Source organism: Penicillium psychrofluorescens (assembly GCF_964197705.1).
Source record: "Penicillium psychrofluorescens genome assembly, chromosome: 1".
Lineage (NCBI taxonomy): Eukaryota > Fungi > Ascomycota > Eurotiomycetes > Eurotiales > Aspergillaceae > Penicillium > Penicillium psychrofluorescens.
Window position 1 is genome coordinate 143,450 of NC_133439.1, and position 17,968 is coordinate 161,417.

General features: G+C 50.5%; 7 protein-coding genes across 7 annotated transcripts; 2 read left to right on the forward strand and 5 right to left on the reverse strand.

Annotated features, from left to right (window-relative positions):
* Positions 1-1,505: 1,505 nt before the first annotated feature.
* Positions 1,506-1,907, reverse strand: PFLUO_LOCUS26 (uncharacterized protein; the record flags this gene model as incomplete). The annotated part of the gene is made up of 1 exon (XM_073779777.1): positions 1,506-1,907. The coding sequence occupies one exon, from the start codon at positions 1,905-1,907 to the stop codon at positions 1,506-1,508; it is 402 nt and encodes a 133-aa protein (XP_073634125.1).
* A 1,380-nt stretch (positions 1,908-3,287) lies between these two features.
* Positions 3,288-4,937, forward strand: PFLUO_LOCUS27 (uncharacterized protein; the record flags this gene model as incomplete). Its single annotated transcript, XM_073779888.1, has 4 exons — positions 3,288-3,335; positions 3,395-4,501; positions 4,551-4,723; positions 4,781-4,937. 4 exons carry the CDS (start codon positions 3,288-3,290, stop codon positions 4,935-4,937), a joined length of 1,485 nt encoding a protein of 494 aa, XP_073634126.1.
* A 299-nt stretch (positions 4,938-5,236) lies between these two features.
* Positions 5,237-6,103, reverse strand: PFLUO_LOCUS28 (uncharacterized protein; the record flags this gene model as incomplete). Its single annotated transcript, XM_073779999.1, has 1 exon — positions 5,237-6,103. One exon carries the CDS (start codon positions 6,101-6,103, stop codon positions 5,237-5,239), a length of 867 nt encoding a protein of 288 aa, XP_073634127.1.
* Positions 6,104-10,192: 4,089 nt separating this feature from the next.
* PFLUO_LOCUS29 (uncharacterized protein) lies at positions 10,193-10,714 on the forward strand (the record flags this gene model as incomplete). Its single annotated transcript, XM_073780110.1, has 2 exons — positions 10,193-10,505; positions 10,626-10,714. 2 exons carry the CDS (start codon positions 10,193-10,195, stop codon positions 10,712-10,714), a joined length of 402 nt encoding a protein of 133 aa, XP_073634128.1.
* Positions 10,715-11,123: 409 nt separating this feature from the next.
* On the reverse strand, positions 11,124-12,383 carry PFLUO_LOCUS30 (uncharacterized protein; the record flags this gene model as incomplete). The annotated part of the gene is made up of 3 exons (XM_073780222.1): positions 11,124-11,288; positions 11,339-12,234; positions 12,290-12,383. The coding sequence occupies 3 exons, from the start codon at positions 12,381-12,383 to the stop codon at positions 11,124-11,126; spliced, it is 1,155 nt and encodes a 384-aa protein (XP_073634129.1).
* An 825-nt stretch (positions 12,384-13,208) lies between these two features.
* Positions 13,209-13,718, reverse strand: PFLUO_LOCUS31 (uncharacterized protein; the record flags this gene model as incomplete). Its single annotated transcript, XM_073780333.1, has 1 exon — positions 13,209-13,718. The coding sequence occupies one exon, from the start codon at positions 13,716-13,718 to the stop codon at positions 13,209-13,211; it is 510 nt and encodes a 169-aa protein (XP_073634130.1).
* A 1,030-nt stretch (positions 13,719-14,748) lies between these two features.
* On the reverse strand, positions 14,749-16,259 carry PFLUO_LOCUS32 (uncharacterized protein; the record flags this gene model as incomplete). Its single annotated transcript, XM_073780444.1, has 2 exons — positions 14,749-15,480; positions 15,540-16,259. The coding sequence occupies 2 exons, from the start codon at positions 16,257-16,259 to the stop codon at positions 14,749-14,751; spliced, it is 1,452 nt and encodes a 483-aa protein (XP_073634131.1).
* Between the last annotated feature and the right edge of the window lie 1,709 nt (positions 16,260-17,968).

Genomic DNA, 17,968 nt, shown 5'->3' on the forward strand with positions numbered 1-17,968 from the left:
AACGAGCAAAAGCCTGTGCGAACATAGTCACAGGTCGCAGACACAATGTTTTAATCGTAAAATGGGAAAAACAGAGACAGTAAGAGAAGTGACTAACTGCATGGATGAATTAGAGGTAATTGGCCCTTTTTTCCAACACTGTCAATCTCTTCCATAGTTAATCCGTGTTAGGGACGTAATAAAAGATGTTTTTGGACATTGTTCCCAGCACTTATAATAGGCTCTTCTCATGCCATTTCTTAATCTGGGAGAGCTTTCATCGTAGTTGTCGTCTTTTCCCTCTGAAGTTGGATAGTAGCCGGTAGATGCCCAATTAATAAGGCATAGAGAGCCCTTTTGTTGCCACAAGATGTTTGGGGTCCCAGCTGAGAGTACCCAGGAATTCGCTAAGCGTACCCTGCTTATCAATACCTGCCTCCTCTTGTACTCCTATTTCCCACCAATTTAGGTGTTTAGGCTTAGGGATTTAGGGAGGTTTAGGGAGGTTTAGGCTTGTTTTTTGGAAAAATTAGGGTGATGCATGTGACCCACGAATTATACTAGTAATTTCCAAATGTGGTCGAAAATCGCAAGATAGAAGAACTCTGGCATTCTGAGTATAATCTAGCTATCCCTTTTATAATACAGAACGTATAGTCAGCGAAATGAGCGCACAATCAAAAGCACTTTAGTGCTGTACAAAGTTTTATCCATGGATCCACCATGCTGGCATTCCGACAAGAGTTCCTGCAATCTACAGAACCCATATCATGTGCCAGGCACGGTCGCCTTGGGCACCGCTCATCAAGCTGGTCACGGTTTGCATGCACAAGACACGAGGCCTACAGTATCGGGTGAGAGGCTGGCTTTATAGTAGAAAATTATGTATACATAGAGAAGGTATTCCTGACATCCGTGTAGGTAGGACGGTCCAGATGTCGGAGGGCGCTCTCGATGCTGATAAAGTGATCACCACCCATGGTCGTAACAGGCCAAAGTAGGCGAAATGAATCAGCCAGTTGGATTGTACTGAGCGTGTTCACTACGCTACATACTTCTGGCTGGTATTCCTCTTCCTTTGGTTCTCTACCTGTGTTTTCTGTCAGATATTCATAGACCAAGTGGCGACAATATCGTGAATGGTTCTTCTGTGGGAATAGCCGATTTCATATTATTTCATATTCACTGAAGGATATATCGCCGACTTACCTCATGCACTCTGACATGATGAATGCTAGGACCCAAAACCCAAGAAGTTAATGGCAAATCGGAGAATCCTTCATTCATTTCGCAAGATTAGCCTTTAAACGCGAAAAAGTAATATAAACACCTAGAATGTGTAAAATCTATGTCTTAGAACTGCGACGAGAAACAATTGTATACAGGGTGGTACAGTGCAAGACATTGGATCTATTTAGAGTTGGCTACGGCCAACTTCGCCAGCAGTTCGCTCTTTGGAACTTCGTCATCCCATTTTCTGCGCGGTCTCTCAAATATTGACACAATGCGCCCGTACGAAAGTCCGCCTAACTGGCCGACGAGCCCAATTTGTCCAGATCGATGTGGCTATAATCTGGATCGGCCCTACCCTCTTTCACCCAGAACCTGGTAGCCTTGATGAAAACATTCGCCGCAATGCTCATTCCGGGCTGTTGATGGTCGCTGAATTCTTTGATGTCGATCACTTTGCCCTCAATGTTGAAGACTGACTCTGCGACACGCGCTGGGTTCACCGTGGTAGAAGGTAATTCATGAAGACCAGAGACATCCCACTCTGACACACCGTAAGGCGCATCAATCGAGGTCGCATTCACAGCCTCGATCATGTTCTCGGACACCGCGTTGATTACACATTCCCCAGTCTCTTTTAGATTCCGAAAAGTATCCTTCACGCGTTCGGGCCGCGAAGAGAACGCGACAATAAACATTGGTGGGTCATGATCGATAACCTGAAAGTAGCTGAAAGGCGAAAGATTCTTTTTCCCTTGGGAATTGACAGTGCTTAGAAAGCCAACCGGTCGGGGAACGATCCCCGAGATGAGAAGGCGATAATTATTGATCATAGGCCGGTCTGGGGCATAAGGATCGATCTCATGGCGTTTTTGAGCCAAGCTGGCCCCGTTATCGGGGATACCATCTCCGTACTTCCACTTCGGAAATGGAGATCTAGTGACTTCGAGGTTTTGGCCTGATCGAACTCCCGGCGTTGGGCTTCGGTCTCTGCGAAATTGCTAGCGTCTTGTACAATCTTATAATTTTTTGAGCTTCCGCTGCATCGCTCTCGGTAGTGGCAACAGCTGACGGAGATGAGCTCATTCGAAAGGATATTGAGAATGGCTTGGTAGTCCGATATGCCCAAATCGGGCTATAGGGCCTTTGAAACTGTTAGGGTACGCAATGGGCGAAGGGGAAAGTCCAGGGTGACTTACTGTTTCAATGGAAGATATATAGCAGCTCTAGTGGATAGCATCATGTACAGTAGGAAAGTTAGATTATAGCGAAGGAAATTCAAAACTGGTGGACCAACGTGAGAATTCAGTGAAAAAGATGATGTGTCAACAGAGGCCCGATAGAAGCTATGCTTATTAGCTTATAACCTACATATATGATGAGAAACCGGCGGGTTACCCGACAAGAACCCGTAAACCCGTGGGTCACCCATTCTCCTTAAACAATTTCCTTCTAGGTCTTCAATCAAGGTAAAGTCAATCCACATCTTCGTATTTAATGACCTGAACAATCGGTTAGTTGACGTACTGATTGATGAACATACGCTGATTGTTTTGAGACCAAATAATCCCTCATACGTCATAGGATTAAAGAGACATTAGAATTCCATATTGTTCTTGCAAAAATATACGTACTTCACTCTGCAGTTTATGTACATAATTTCGCACTTCTGACGACAGTTTTGATTAACATGAGGTTTTACAACCATAACAAGATCATATCGTCCCAGCTATCAACCAGGCCCATAGCTGGTCTGTAAGGCCAAAAAAGAATCACATGCGCTCGAGAAAATATCATTTTCCCAGCTGCACTCACTACATGTATGGCTGCGGGGTCGACGAGTCGCTATGCCTCGTTGCCAAATCACAAGGCGCCAAGTTCACACTAAAATAGACGGCCCCAATTGCTTATGTGGTGATTTCACGGAAGACTCCGCACACTAACGCCCCAAATCACATCGGGCTGATTATTTTGATTTAAAGCGATACGAGGTATTTAGCGAGTCTCAGAAATTTGGTACCACCGCTGCACACGAAGTTCGCATTGTTTTCCAACGATCGTGACTGTTCAAACTCACCATGGCGCCTCTTGACGCGATACCCGTCGTCCCTCTCGCGGCTATTGTTGTAAGTGCTTTGCAGTTATGATCTGTTCTGCCCTCACCCGCTGACAATGGTGTCCCAAGCTGCTGGCATATCCGCTCTGGGTTGTAGTCTACAACCTCTACTGGAGCCCGCTGTCGAAATTCCCAGGGCCAAGAATCGCCGCAGTCACCAACCTCCCGAACCTGTATTGGACAACGACAGGGCAATATCACTGGAAGCTCAAAGAGCTGCATGATAAGTATGGAGACATCGTTCGCACAGGCCCCAAAATGCTCGTCTACCGGAGTCCGCAAGCATGGAGAGATATCTACAGCCACCGCAAGTCCGGAGCTGGGTCGTTCGTCAAGGACCCAGAGTTTTATCTTCAGGGGCCACGAGGACCAAACATTCTCAATGCCAATGACACAGACCACTCGCGAACAAGGAGACTTCTTTCGCATGCATTTTCCGAAAGGGCCTTGAGGGACCAGGAGGACCTGGTTCAAAGCTATGTCGATACGCTGGTGGAGCGACTGCAGGGAGAAGTCTCGGCCTCTCGGGGAACTGTTGATATGACTCGCTGGTATAACTTCACCACATTTGACATTATTGGGGACTTGGCCTTTGGTGAACCTTTCGGGTGCTTGCGAGAAAGTCAATACCATCCATGGGTCAAAATGGTCTTTGTGAGCACCAAGGTCCTAGCACTCCAACGACCTCTGGCAATTTATCCTATTCTGGCACCTATTGTGAGACAATTTCTACCCAAAAGGCTCACGAAAATGCGACAAGAGCATTTTGCCTTGTGCACAGAAAAGGTCCATCGTCGACTGGAAGTCAAGACCGATCGACCAGATTTCTGGACATACATAATGCGATATAATGATGAACGGTCTTTGACAACGGTGGAAATGGAATCAAACGCGGCGCTTTTGATCCTTGCTGGGAGTGAAACTACCGCTAGTCTACTTTCCGGTTTCACTTACTATACCCTGACGAACCCCAGGGCTCATCAAAAGCTCTTGCACGAGATCCGGGGAACGTTCAAATCTATCCATGAGATTAATTTTCAAAGCGTAAGTCAATTGACTTACCTTGTTGCGGCTCTTGAAGAAAGTCTGCGGGTTTATCCGCCTGTTCCTTCTATAATCCCTCGGGTAGTGCCAAAGGGCGGCGCTTTGATAGACGGAGAATTTGTCCCAGAAGGCGTACGTCTCCCTTGTCATCTGTAATTGTGATGTGGCCTAACTTGAATAGATCTCTGTTTCGGGTGCTCATTTTTCTACTTATCATGCCGAATCCCTTTTCGCCGAACCAGACTCATTCATTCCCGAGCGCTGGTTGGAGAGCAGAGACAAGCGTTTCGAATCAGACAATCGGGGCGCACTCCAGGCCTTCTCGCTTGGGCCCCGCAATTGTCTTGGGAGAAAGTAAGTGCTTGATTTGAAGTAATTATTCCGGCACGGCTAATTTTTGCTCCTCCACAGCCTCGCCTATGCGGAAATGCGCCTCATCGCGGCGAAGATGCTATGGACCTTTGACATGGCTATGGACGAGGGCTCGGCTGGCTGGGACAGCCAAAGGTCATATAACATCTGGGAAAGAAAGCCATTGATGGTGAAGCTGTCACGCGCGCAGCATTAAGGCGTATGAGCGAGGTCGCAGACTGTAAAAGGTGCCACGTGGAGGCCAGAAAACAGCGCCGCAAGTTCATTTTAGGAGGGTTTGGAAAATGGTCTTTGCTGCAGCCTACACTGACTGGTATTCGAGAAAGCAACCAAAGTGAGCCTTGAATGCTGATTTTCTGTCCTTACCTGCTGCTCGTTTGCGACCACCTGAGCTATTTCTTGATACTAAAAACAAATCATACGCTTGATTTCGACATCTAACTATTGTAATCACCACAAATTTCGATGATTTCATCTTGAACAGCCTCTTTTGAATCAAAATTTCAAAAATCCAGCTTTGTTTAGAAGCAACCAATCGTCATATGACTGGGACGGCTTACCCGTGATGCGCTCTGAGGACTGGATCATTTCGGGTTTGCCATCCGTCAACTCCCACCATGTAAGGAGCTGATCCTGGAATTCAGCAGACATATGACCAGCTTGCCGAGCTTTCCACTCTTCGGGAGAAAGAATGATCAACTCAACAGGCTTCTTGCCCTCTGATACCCGCAGACGGTTGATGGCATTCACCTGCTCTCGCTGACTGATCGAGACGGGGCCACTGAGGCCAACGGCTTGATTGAGGAGCTTGTCGGTTGTGAGACTCACAAGTGCAACCCCTGCCATATCATCCTCCGAGACAGGTGCGGTTTGTGCATTGGGATATGCCATCCAAAGCTTTCCGGTTTTTTCCATCTGCGGGACCCAGAACTGCCTGCTGTTGGAGGAGAAGTTACGGGGCCGAAGGAAAGTGTACTGTAATCCGGATGCCTTGATCGCATGTTCCACTTCGCGATGCAACCTTCCTACAATGCTTTCTGGGTCAAATTCGACTGTCATCGAAGACAAGAGCACCATATAAGTCACGCCACAGTCCCGGGCTGCTGAGAGGAGCTGCGGAAACGATACTTCGGGTTTGGCATACATGAAAACACGGTCAATACCCCGGAAGAGCATTGGATAGGACGAAGCATCCTCGAGGTCGCCTTGAACGGCTTGAACGCTGGAAGGAAATTCCGCTTTGGCCAAGTTCCGCGTTGACACGCGGATGGACGGAGGTCGAGGCAAGGCAAGGAGTTGTCGAAGTAGTGAACCTCCCACACCACCAGTAGCACCAACAATAAGCACATTAGGCGAATTCATGGTGAAATGGACTTTGAGCGAATGTTGAACGTTAAGAAATATCGGTGGTTTTTGGCTATGAAATTGTTGATCTTTGCTAATCCGAACTCCGAAGTGGCGGGGGATTGACACTTGATTTGCTGAAGAAAAGTCCAAGAAATGACTGGAAGATGTCTCTCGCATGAGACAATGCTTTTATATGACTGGCGTGCCATGGCCTCGTGATCCTGGCTGGGGTAGCGAAGAGCCGCCCGGAAATCACGAACAGTCGAAAGCCCGAGATGCGAGACCGAGGTGGGGGCAGGCTGCCTGCGTATTGGGCCGCCAAACGATAAGCAACTATGCTAACCGTAAATGATAGCTAATGCCTAGCCACTTCTATGTAGAAAACTGGCTGCTCGGAGTTAAGTATAGCTCGATCCAGGATCACATAGCGGAGAGCCCGGAAGGCCGAAAGCCGAGCTGCGCAATTTGGAAAGACTTGAATTCAGCGGATACCCGACTAATCACAGTACGCATGGACAGTTCATTTTGTGTGGGTAGCTACGTGTAACAATGAGTACGGACTTTCCTCATGTCTCGGTCGTCGGAATTACCTCTTTCGGCTCGGTCTTATCGGCCCGTTGGTATTATGGTTTCGTGACGTATGCAATGTCACACGGCTCATATCTTTTGTCCAGATCCTTATAGTGTACCACAATCCCTCAATAACCAAATTTCCCACATTGTCCTACGGTATGAAGAGCCATGCTCAAAGTTCCAACGATGCCCATTGGGAAGGTTCTCATAGCCACGTCAAATCTCGCATATTCCGTCGGTGCCTTCCTTGCCGATTTCAATGAGACACATGTCTATAACCCTCGTTGGCCACCACATGCACGCTTTCACAACGGCCAGACCATGAGCCTTGGTATAATGCTCTGCATTGCAAGCTTATATTATCTTTTACGCAAGAATCCAAGTCCTGCTGCCGCTCTCGATTCTCTGCGCATATCTGCAATCACGGGCAGTCTTTATTGCCTAGCAGGACTTACCGCAATATGGTATCCGGGGGCTTCATGGACCGATCCGGAGTTTGTAAAGGGCAGAGTTCAGCTCTGGCTGTTCGCAGGAATATTGATATCTCTCTGGATTGGCTACTGGCTAGAGTCATTGACGATAAAGAAGGGAAAGCAAACGTGAACTAGCAGGCCACGATGTTGCAACCAGGATTCTTCCGCGAGATCTGATGATCGCATCACAATGTGATTCTGTGTAAGATTGGATGCTGGAAAGCATAGGCAACTATCAAGAAGAGCGCGGCCAGATTTTGCGATTTTTTAATTGTTTCTTTTTTTTTTTTTCTGTTTGTCTTGCTCGTTTGTATTTGGTTACGGTGGCCTTAATTCCCTCACATCTGTCATACTAGATAAATGTCTGATTTAGGCGAGGCTTGGTATATCCTTGAACTACGACCATGCACGTTTTTTACTGGCCCTGTTGCTTTCTTTATTCGTGGCTGCTTTCCAACGGGTCCACTACCACTCTTTCTTTGATCATATCTGCGCTAATCAACTGGCAAGCCTTTTTGAACGGTACTTAACACCCTCTGTAAATAGCCTGTTCTTCCTTTGTGCATCATTCCATGTCGCGAAATTGATTCATTCTACTAGTTGAGTGCGGCCTACCCGATAGCTAGCAACGGCCAATCCTATGATAGAGGAAGCCTTTTTAGGTGTATAGGGCGTGTCTTTCTTCTCCAGGATATTTAGATACGTACAAGACTCGCAGACTGAAGCACTGGCGAATCTTGCTTTCGTTGTGCTTCTTGTGCTGGAAGGAAATTCGTGTCCCAGTGGCAAAAGCGCCTCTCGTCGGTCGGCGATGTTTGTCGGAACGAGCTCGAACTACGCTCGGACGAAATGACCCATCAGATAAATGTCACACTTGTCTTCCAATTTTGGTATCCATGGCGGAACTCAATTTTCCAGGAAGATCGTTACCGATTCACATGTTTCGTTTTCAAGTCCTCGGCAAGATAATCCATGTTGAGCCACCGGGGAACTCTCCCTGGCGATAGTTTCGACGCCACAATCCATCGGCTCCTTGCATCAAATCACTGCGGCTGGTGAACCCTGTGGCGGTGCTATTGCTTTCTCCACTTTGCCGATCAACAAACAGATCCAAGTTTTACTTTCTTCGTTAGGAGGAACCTCCTTTTCCGGCTCACGAGTTCTCCCCTGGTTGGCATGTTACTATCTCGTAGAGCCGAAGTTAATAATATTGATTGTTTTGACTATTTGAAGTTTCTCTGACAGACCAGCCGAGCATCTGTTGCATCTACAGTACCAAACCTGTGGCTGGCAGCATAATTGCGCCACATATGCCGCTCTCCATGGCAGTGACACTGCCTGTCTGACTAAATATCCCTGTCTTCCACATGCGGTCTACTACATCCATCACGAACAATTTTGCTTCTGTTTCAGGCACATGCCACGAAGATTCGCTGGTTTCAACCATGTGGGGCCTGGCGCATCCTAGACTATTGACTGAATTCCTCTAGATCGGCAGACAATGACGCCCTAGCTACAACGCACAAAAGGTTCTAGCCGACACATACACCGAGGGAGATCTCTATCGACACGGACGGTCTCGACTGCCAACGCGCCACAGTGAGGCTGACAATGCAGAATAACCGCTGTGGCTAGTGCCTGTGATCAGTCGAAAATCGTCAATCCGCGCCGAATAATATTCACCAAAATATTCTATGTTTCTAGGCAACACCTTTTTTGATTACCTGACATCCTGATGGACTAGAATAAAATTGATAAAAACGCAAAAAAATAAATAAATAAATAAATAAAGAAAGAATTAGGAAGACCGCAGTGGGTTTCGGAGTGTCCGATGGATTTGCATGTTGAATTGGAAACATGCCTGGAAGTACAGTACTCTCCACTGGGCTCTCCACCAGCCACAGACGTTAGTTGTGGCTTGAGAGTACAAAAATGGTCTGTTCTGGTCCCCCTCACTTGCACCGATAACAGGGCGATGGTCTTACCTGACCTGGTATAGCAAGTCTTGTTGTAAGGTAAACCCTTGTTCAAGACCACAGACTTCGTCACGTCGACCATAATAGGAAGCCTAGAATCCAGAAACGACATCCGTACCCGACTGGCAGGATGCTAGAAAGGAGCCGGCATGGCGGGCATGAACTTGAAGCGACCGGTAGATCCGTGCACGGAACTATTGAGAGGCATTGCTCGTGGGACCTGACTCCTGTCTTTCCCACCCACATTCTCACCCCTTCCCTGCTTCATGAACGTCGATCGTGCATGTTCATCTCCAGGCTTCCAAAGGATGTCCCCGGCAATCCCGGTGTAAAGGCATGTCCCAGTGGGGCTTGTGGGAGCACTCCAGAGTCGATCTTGACGCTAGTCTCCGATCTCCTGCAGCATATCTTGGGAAAGACAGATCGCATCCCCACATGGATGATGCCAGGCCGCGTACCTAGCAAAAGAAAAAACAATATCATATTTCCGGAACGTGCTAATGCAAGGATTCCTGTTCGTTGCTAAGCCGATCCAAGAGACTTTTTCCTCCCATGAGATGGATTGCTATCTGGACGGCATCATGGCTGCCTTATGCCAGATCCAGAAATCCGGTCCCTAATAACTAATGGCTGATCGCGTGGTACTTTGGGTCCGGTGGCAATTTCTCTAACCCCATAGCCCAAAATATAGTTCGACGCTATACATCAAAGTGTCTGACTTCCACCGTCTTTTGAGCTACTTCCCCGGGAGGTATATGAAGGGCCTCGGAACACTTTGGCGTACGAGCTTGATTCAAATTTACTCCCATGCAATTTTTAATATTTATATACGCAGTTATCGATCTACACTGCACCACACCGCAGCCTTTCCCTTTCCCTTCTCTATCTTTCTATCATACTTCGTCTGTTCATTGGCCCCCTAGTTGGTCTTTGGCCGATTACACTGGGTATAAACCATTTGGTATTCTGAATGTCACTAGGCACGACCAATCATGGCATCAACTCGTGAATTCTCAATTACTTTCGAAATTGCCCCTCCAGCCACCGTCCGCCCAGGGCTTCCATTCACCATCCCCGTCATCATGGCCGTGCGACCTGTGGGCAGACCGGCGCGGAACGTGCAGCATCTCGTAGTCAGCGCCTCATTGCGTGACGAGACTGGCACAAGAGCCGCAATCGGGTTGAGCGGCAATCTGACTGCTAGTGTGCGTAGTCGCACAGATACGGCCATGAGCGGATACGCCAAATTCAGCCGACTCACCATCCTGCAGCCAGGCAGGTATCGCCTGCGTGTAATGCTCAGTGCTGCATCCTACAACGGTGTCGTGACTAAAGAGTATGTCGATTCGGGTATCATCCATGTGAATGCATCTGTGTCGGCTTCCCAACCTCTATGTGAGTCTTGCTATTTTCTTTCTCGCCCCTCTTCCCTCTTTCCATGTTAAGTAACTGCTGCTTTCTTGTCCCACCTATTTGAGTCTCTTGCTGACCCGTTCCATTTTCTCGGGCCTCTAGCTCCGATACAGGTGGCGCGGCTCCAGCGGCTGACCGCCGAAAACATAGATATCTCTGCGGCGGACATTGCAGCATGGCAACGGGCATGATTCAAGGCATAAACGGCGTCATGCCGGTATTTTGTGCGGCTGGAGAGTTGTGGAGTTAGGGTGCATTTGTATTTTTTTTCTTTGGTGGTGGTCTATCAGTCACCTCAATGTAAATGAGGAGATAATCGTCATCTTGCGATTCGAGATGAAAAGCTGACCAAATCGAGGCCATTTCAGCCGGGTGAAGTTGGCTAGGTTCTCGGAACGCACGATCCTTGATCTGTTAACACGAGTATTGGGAAAGAAAAGTCGATAATAAAGCTCCTGTTGGCGAGATACAATTGCATTTATTTACAAACAACCGTTTTATCTTCAAGGCTGTACAATTTGGCTGGGCTGGTTCAAGACGCACAGAGAAGAGCAACAACTTGAACGGTGCCGGCCACCGATAGAATGGCAAATTCAACCTTTATTCGAGCAATGGACTGATATATTGCCGCAAATTGCGCAACGGCTGAGCCGTACCGAGCACGTACTGCAGAAATGTAGAATACTCCCAGCCCAGCTCGCTGGCTGCAAGACTCATTAAACTCGCCTGGTCGTCGCGGCCGGGTCGGCCAGGGCCAGTGATATTCTAGGTCAAAGTCAGCACGGAAAGATAAAGCAGACGGATAGCGAACCCACAGGCTTCATATTAATATCAAACAAGGCAAAAGGCGACCTCGGCGCAAACCTTCGAATATCAATGCGAAGAGGAGCTGTCGCGTGCAACAGGTCTCCAACGGCCTCACACTGCTTCATGATATCCGCATAGGCCGGATCAGCATCACGGGCCACAGCCGAAACAGCGTGCGAGTTGGCTGTCACCGCCACTTTCCCACTGTACGGAGCAATGCCATCGACATGATTAAAGCGCACGACAGGTGGAAGAGCCTTGTGGCCTGCACAATCCGTGGGCTCATTTGAACACATCGACGGCGGCAGGACGGTAACGGTCCCTTCCTCTCCGCTCAGGTACTCTTCGACGAGCACGCGTGGGGACTCGTCGAACAAGCCCGACACATGCTCTGCCAGATCGGCGCGGGTGTAGCATATTTTTACTCCGTGACTGCCCCGGCCGCGAACGGGTTTGGCTACTAGAGGATAATCTGACTCTGGGATGAGGGCGAGAACGGTAGGTAGATTCTTGTCTGAGTCCCTTTGAGATGTGGGAGTCACCAAAAGGGGATCATAGACAGTCCACGAACGCGGAAATCTCAACCCCCGACGACGAAGTGCGTCGTTCAAAAATGACTTATCGTCATACATATCAAAGCACTGTGGCGGCTGGCCGACCACCTTGAGACTGGACTCGCATGCATCTAGCAGCGACGAGGTCTGTAAGGGATGCGCCGCAAAGAGCACAGTGTTAGCCCACAGATGGGTGGCGCCCTTTCCCACGGCGGAGAGAATGCCCTCCTCGGTGTCAGGGAAGCACCAGTGGTTCTCGTTTGCCGGATCTGGTGCTTCCACGGGTGTCAGTACGGGGATACCAGTACGAGATAGCGTGTACGCGATATCTGAGCCCGAATCGCGATATCCTGTTATTTTATTTTAGCTAGGCCTGGTAGTGGTTATATGATCCTGACGACACACCTCCAGGCTTCGGCGGTTTGCTCACCCCGTCATATGTGGGGGGCGCCAGCGCCTGATACAGGACTGCGACAGTGGGCGTTGTCGCTGATGACATTTGGACCATCGTTCGAGATTGTGTTTGGCGTTGGCACGAGATTTTCCTCCCGGCTGGCAAGAAAACAACACGATCGGAACCCGGGTGAAGGTGGTTGATTGGGCGCCCAATAGTGCTCGGCAATCTGCGTGGGGAAATGACACGCACACTCATCGTCAAGAAGTTGACTGATGCAAAACAGCAATCAATCGTCGATAATCCGCCGCATAATTGTGTGCAATGGGTTGTGGTGAGGCTGTCCGTCGGGCCTGACACAAAGCGCCGATGACCGGAACAAGCCTTCGGAACAGCCCCCGAGCACTCTACAGCAATGGGGGTAACTACGCGGGGGCGGGGTGATTATTCATCATGCAACAATTACATTCCATCAAACATGCTTCTGCTGGCTATCGCAGAAGCGTTAAAGCAGCAGATACAGACACAAATCATTAAGGCGTGAAGTCATGAATGCCCAGATCCAGGAGAGTGAAATAAACAGAAAACCCGAAGACTCGGAGGTTGTCCGTCAAAACATGGCCCAGCTCAAGAACTCACTGATCATTCTGTGAGCGTCTGCAAAGGAAACTGACCATACAGCAACCATTCCAAGGCTTTCGGGCGCGGCCACACTGAGCTTGGTGCGGCCGGGCCCTTGGTGATCCTAAAGATAAACCCAAATTGGCTTCGTCGCAGATCATAAGTCGAGCGCCAGCAGCGCGCCGTGGGCGTTATGGACGAGGTCAAGAGATAGATCACATGAGTTTGCAAAGAGAAAGCGTGTGACTTTATCTGGGCAGGCGAAAGTAGAGATTCCGGATGCGCAGCCGCGCAGCCACCTGGGGATATTCAGCTCTCCTTTTCGTCATGATGGCGCAGCTTCTCGAAGCCATCACGAACGGTCTCCCGGACACTGAAGCCACCGAAGAGCCAGTCGTTTGAATGCCGGCCGAAGTGATTCACCGTGCCACTGTAGCGACGGTAGTCGTCGCTAGTCTTGCGGGTCGGGGTGGGGGCACCCTTTGTGCCAAAATCCTCCCTTGGTGAGCAAGGTGAAGAGTTGTCGGGGGACATTTGAACGAGGCTCGTCGAGTGGTGGTGCTGGCCGTCAAAATATGACATTTTGGATGCACTCCGAGGGATATCTCGAGGCTGAGAGGCAGCCATTGATTGGCGAGACGAGCTGTCGGGGGTACTGACAGGTGAGGAAGACTTGGAGCACGAATGAAACAGCTGGGGGGACAAGGAGTTGGCCTTGGGTTTCTCTTGGAACGACTGGCTGTCTCGGCTCGAATTCGAAGTGGACGATGTCAGGGAGATTGATCGCTTAGGGTGCTGGTAGGAAGAACGGGGGTGCATTACTGTCTGGGGATAGATGGCGAAGATGAACCGGGACAGTGGTGTTGTTGAGGGGGGGAAGTTGCCTATTTTATGGATTATGATTGCCTTGTTGTTTCCCCTCTTCGGGGTGATCGCCGTTCACTCCGCTGTAGGGCAGCCAATTATAATGAGCCCATTCCTGGACCGGGCCCCTCACGCAGCCAACCGGAGGCCCTCGCGGGTGCCCTACTTGTAAGGTTTGGTGTCGGTGTGGATGACCCGGTCGGCGAGCGAGGGCCCAATCATGGCCTCTGGTGGTCTTTAGAGCCGCTTCCAACCGGGGGTCCGTCCCGCACATTCACCGCTGGTTCATCTGCAGGCTGGCACTACTGTAGGCGATGATGATGGTGATGATGATGATTGGTTGCGCACGAATTTGTTAAGTGGGTTGGGGATGTAGTCCACGGGCTGGCTATTCATGCCAGCGAAAGCAACCCCAACGTCAGCTGGGCCAGGTAGCGAGTGCTCTATGGCGAGAGGCCGAGACAGCACTAGTGCACTAGTACCACGCTAACTCCCTTCTAGCGGGCTTCGAGAAGCCAGCAACCAATGGTGACGGATTCACTCAATTCGCCCACCATCAGCCAAGCGATGCGACCCCGCCGATCGGCACGGCGCAGCCGAGGGTACATCGGTACTACTGTTATCTGCCTACTGGCACCAATCATCTTATCATCCTCCTCGTTGGGGCGAAGAATGCGATGCTGCTATTGGCTTCCGGGTCAATCGGCCCACCGGATATGACGAGATCGCCGATTGGCTCTCTCGGGCACCTCAACAGGGGATCCGGGGCGAGGCGAGATCAGGGGCATCTTCCAGATGGATCAATTCCCACAAAGTACAGATTGACGATTGTTAATCGGGAAGCGACGCAAAAGAAGATCCAAAGGCGAAAAGGAAAGGAGAACGCCCGAGGCGGTTGGTGCGTTGGGGATATGGTAATTACATTTGTACAGCGGGGGATATAGATCTATATACAGTTGGATGTAAGGCCGGCCAGCCGGGCGTTTTACTCGTCAACATCCTCACTCGGCGGGACCGTCGCGGTTTCAGAAGTGCTCAAGACTTTGTCGCCTTGCCGAGCCTCAACAATGATGTACTTGACTTCGGAAAGGCGGAGTGACACCGGCGTCTCAAAGCCATATCGGGGCTGGTTGGCTAGGAACGTGGCATCATCGATAGTGGAGTCGGAGTCGGGAACGCTGTAGATTCTCCAGTTGTCATGCTCGGTTGCACCATTCCAACTCATATATATAGTCGTGTCGGTCGTGAATTGGGACAGACGCTGGACCACGACTTCGGGCTTCCAATACGGAATCGCCTTCCAAGGATACTTTAAGAGGCGATAGGACTGCGCATGGCCAATATAGCCAAACTGCCCCATCTGCACGACCTTCCCATCCCCGTCGTACTCCTTGAACATGCACATCGACCCGTACCCCATGAACATGTGGCCAGTCGTATCGTAGTCGAGCAGCTGAAAGCTTCCTTGCGTCCGAGACTCGCTCGGGTCTGACGCGGCTACGTTCGCGCGGCGGACCGTTGAGCCCTTCATTTTATCGAGGTCCACGTCGATAACCAGCCCTGTTGTCTCCCCGCTGGGTCCGTCGCCGATCATCCTGGCATGGTTGTCGAACACAGTAAGTACCAAGCCGTCATCCGTTTCATTGTAGACGCGGATATCATGTTGCCAGGCAAACTGTGCGTCGTTCTCGATGGTGCCTTCTTCAGCACCGCCGCCCTAGAGGACCTCAGTTAGTAAAACAATGGCCGGAAGAGCAATGCCAAGGAACAACTGACTGAAAGCTGCCAGCGCATTGTGCCATCAAGATTAACGCAGAATGCAGACCACCAGAACCGAATCGAAATCACATAGCCGCCGTCAACCGGCTGGACCGAGTTCATGTGGAAGGCATCCCACGGATTTTCCCGGGCTTTCCCAAGACTGCCAAGGTTATTCTTGGAGTCTGCTAGTGGGAGATAGTCGGGGTGATCTAGGGCACTCCACGAAAAGAGGATCTCGTTGGTTGTGATGTTGACTTCGTAGAATTGACAGTCGATGACCCAGGTGTCCGGGAAGCCGTCAGGTCGGTCACTCGTGTCCGCCTGAGAGATATTGATAGCGGAGAGAATTATTGTATCCTGCGGCGTAATGAGGTGCTCATGGACATCGACGTAGGTGTCCCGTTCGACACCGTCATGTGTATTAAAGTTGTTGTTAAGTGTGACGGTGTAGATCTCGTTGTATGAGGTATCGAGGATATGGACACTACCATAGCCGTAGCCCACTACACCAGTTTCACCAGACCAGTAGGTAATGACGTCCTGGCCAAACAGCCGCTGCATTTTGAAGTCCATGGTCTTCTCCTGAGGGCCTTGCCAGATCATTTCACCGTCGGTGTCATATATGGTCGCGGCGGTGCCAGGGTTCCCATCCTCAACAAACTCTTCGACCCCTTTGTCGATGGTTCGGACACTGATAAAAAATCTCCCGGGGTTGACTTCCCCATAGGTTGCCATCATGAGGTGGGGGGGCCGCCATGGTCCGGTCTGAAACTCGGTGAAAGGCCAATCTTCTCCATCATGGTTGGCAAATGTGCTGATAGGGAAAAGCAAGAGTCCGACGAGATATAAAAGAGCGTGTACCATCTTAGGAACTGTAAAAAACGAAAGCAGAGAGTTATGAATAAATAAATGTAACCATGAGGGAGAACGGCAACCACCAGGCAAGGAGAGTGAGGGTGAGGGTGAGGGAAGAGGGAGAGAAAGGATGGATTAAAGATGCTTACACCCCCCGTTACAACGGTGACACCATGCTTTTTCCCTCGAGGGTGGAGCCGTCTAGCGGCGGATCTCGCCAGTGCAGGCGAACCCCATCGAGGCAATCCATAACAGCTCCGACACTGCATCTTCCGTAGACATTACGAATGCTTTTGGGGTCTGCATCCACTAGTACTCCTAGCACCCGCGACTGATCTCTCCAGGGGCGAGTAATCACGGTCACCCATCAGATGAAAAACCTGTTACGATTAACTCCCCGGTCTTCTTGGTTATCGCAGAGCCACAGGGGGGGCAAGAAAGACTAGTGCGGAACAATTTTCCAAATCTAGCCATGTCCTGTGGTCTTGGCGCTGTGGCGGGGGCTTACGAGTACGAGTCCGCGAGGCCTGAGCGGTTGCTGGCCTCTCTCTGATCATACTGGTGTGCAGAATGATGGCCGGGTCAGGTTGGTTGCAACTGACCACCGCGGCCGATGGTGCTATGTCTGTACTCGCGAAGCCCAATAGGAATCTCCAGGTCAAGGGTCGCTTATCTTGTCGTGGACAGATCAGGATTGGCGAGTGGTTTGCCGTGTTTGGGACTAGGCGTGGCTTGGCAGTCCCCCTGACCCGCAAGAATCACACTGGGGGATTATCGCTCACCGCTTAGCTGCCCCTTTTCTGCCGCTTGCGCTTCCCATGCTTTGTGGTTATCAGATTCTGCCCCCGGCCTGGGCCTTACCGCCTCCTCACCGCCTAGCGGCTCGTGGGCTGCCGCTTCCCGAATCGCGCGTTTGGACGCGCTTTCTTTCCGTTTGATGCTCACGCTCCGACCCGCTGCCCCCTCACTCTTTCTTTAACCCATTTGGTGGAAGGCTTGATGGAGTCGGAAGTTGTTCTCAAGGTGTGCGCCCGGGAGACTTGTGCCCCGATCGACTGAGCTCCTCACTGACTACTGTCGACTAGAACCATCACGTTTGTCCCGACCGGTCCTGCGCGAGCCCTCCAGACTGCAACATCCTGCTCCCAGTTCTACCCACCTTCCAGTCGTTCGATCACCGGTCCTGATTTGACGCGCCAACATCCACTGGGAACAGTTTGTGCGTCGATCATTCTCTTCTGTGGGCGGGGGGCCTACTTCCATTGGGTGTGCTAAGCTCTATCTACAACTCTTCTGCTGCAAGTGACAGTGCGTGGAAGCCTGAGGTGATGCCTATCCCGGCCTGGGGTTTGGCCTAGCCACCTGTGATTCGGGGTGTCTGCTACAGTGAGGCTTGGCTGATCGTAAGGGACAACACAACTTACTATAGAGCCTTTCACTGACACTTCCAACAAGGGCTTCTGATCGATGGCAGCTAACACCATCGCCACTGGTCTTTCCTCTTACCCGACCGTCTGTGGCTGTGGCACCGCCGATGACCCCTATTACCGGGAAGAGGCCCAGCGCCTGATGGGCATATTCTCGACAAT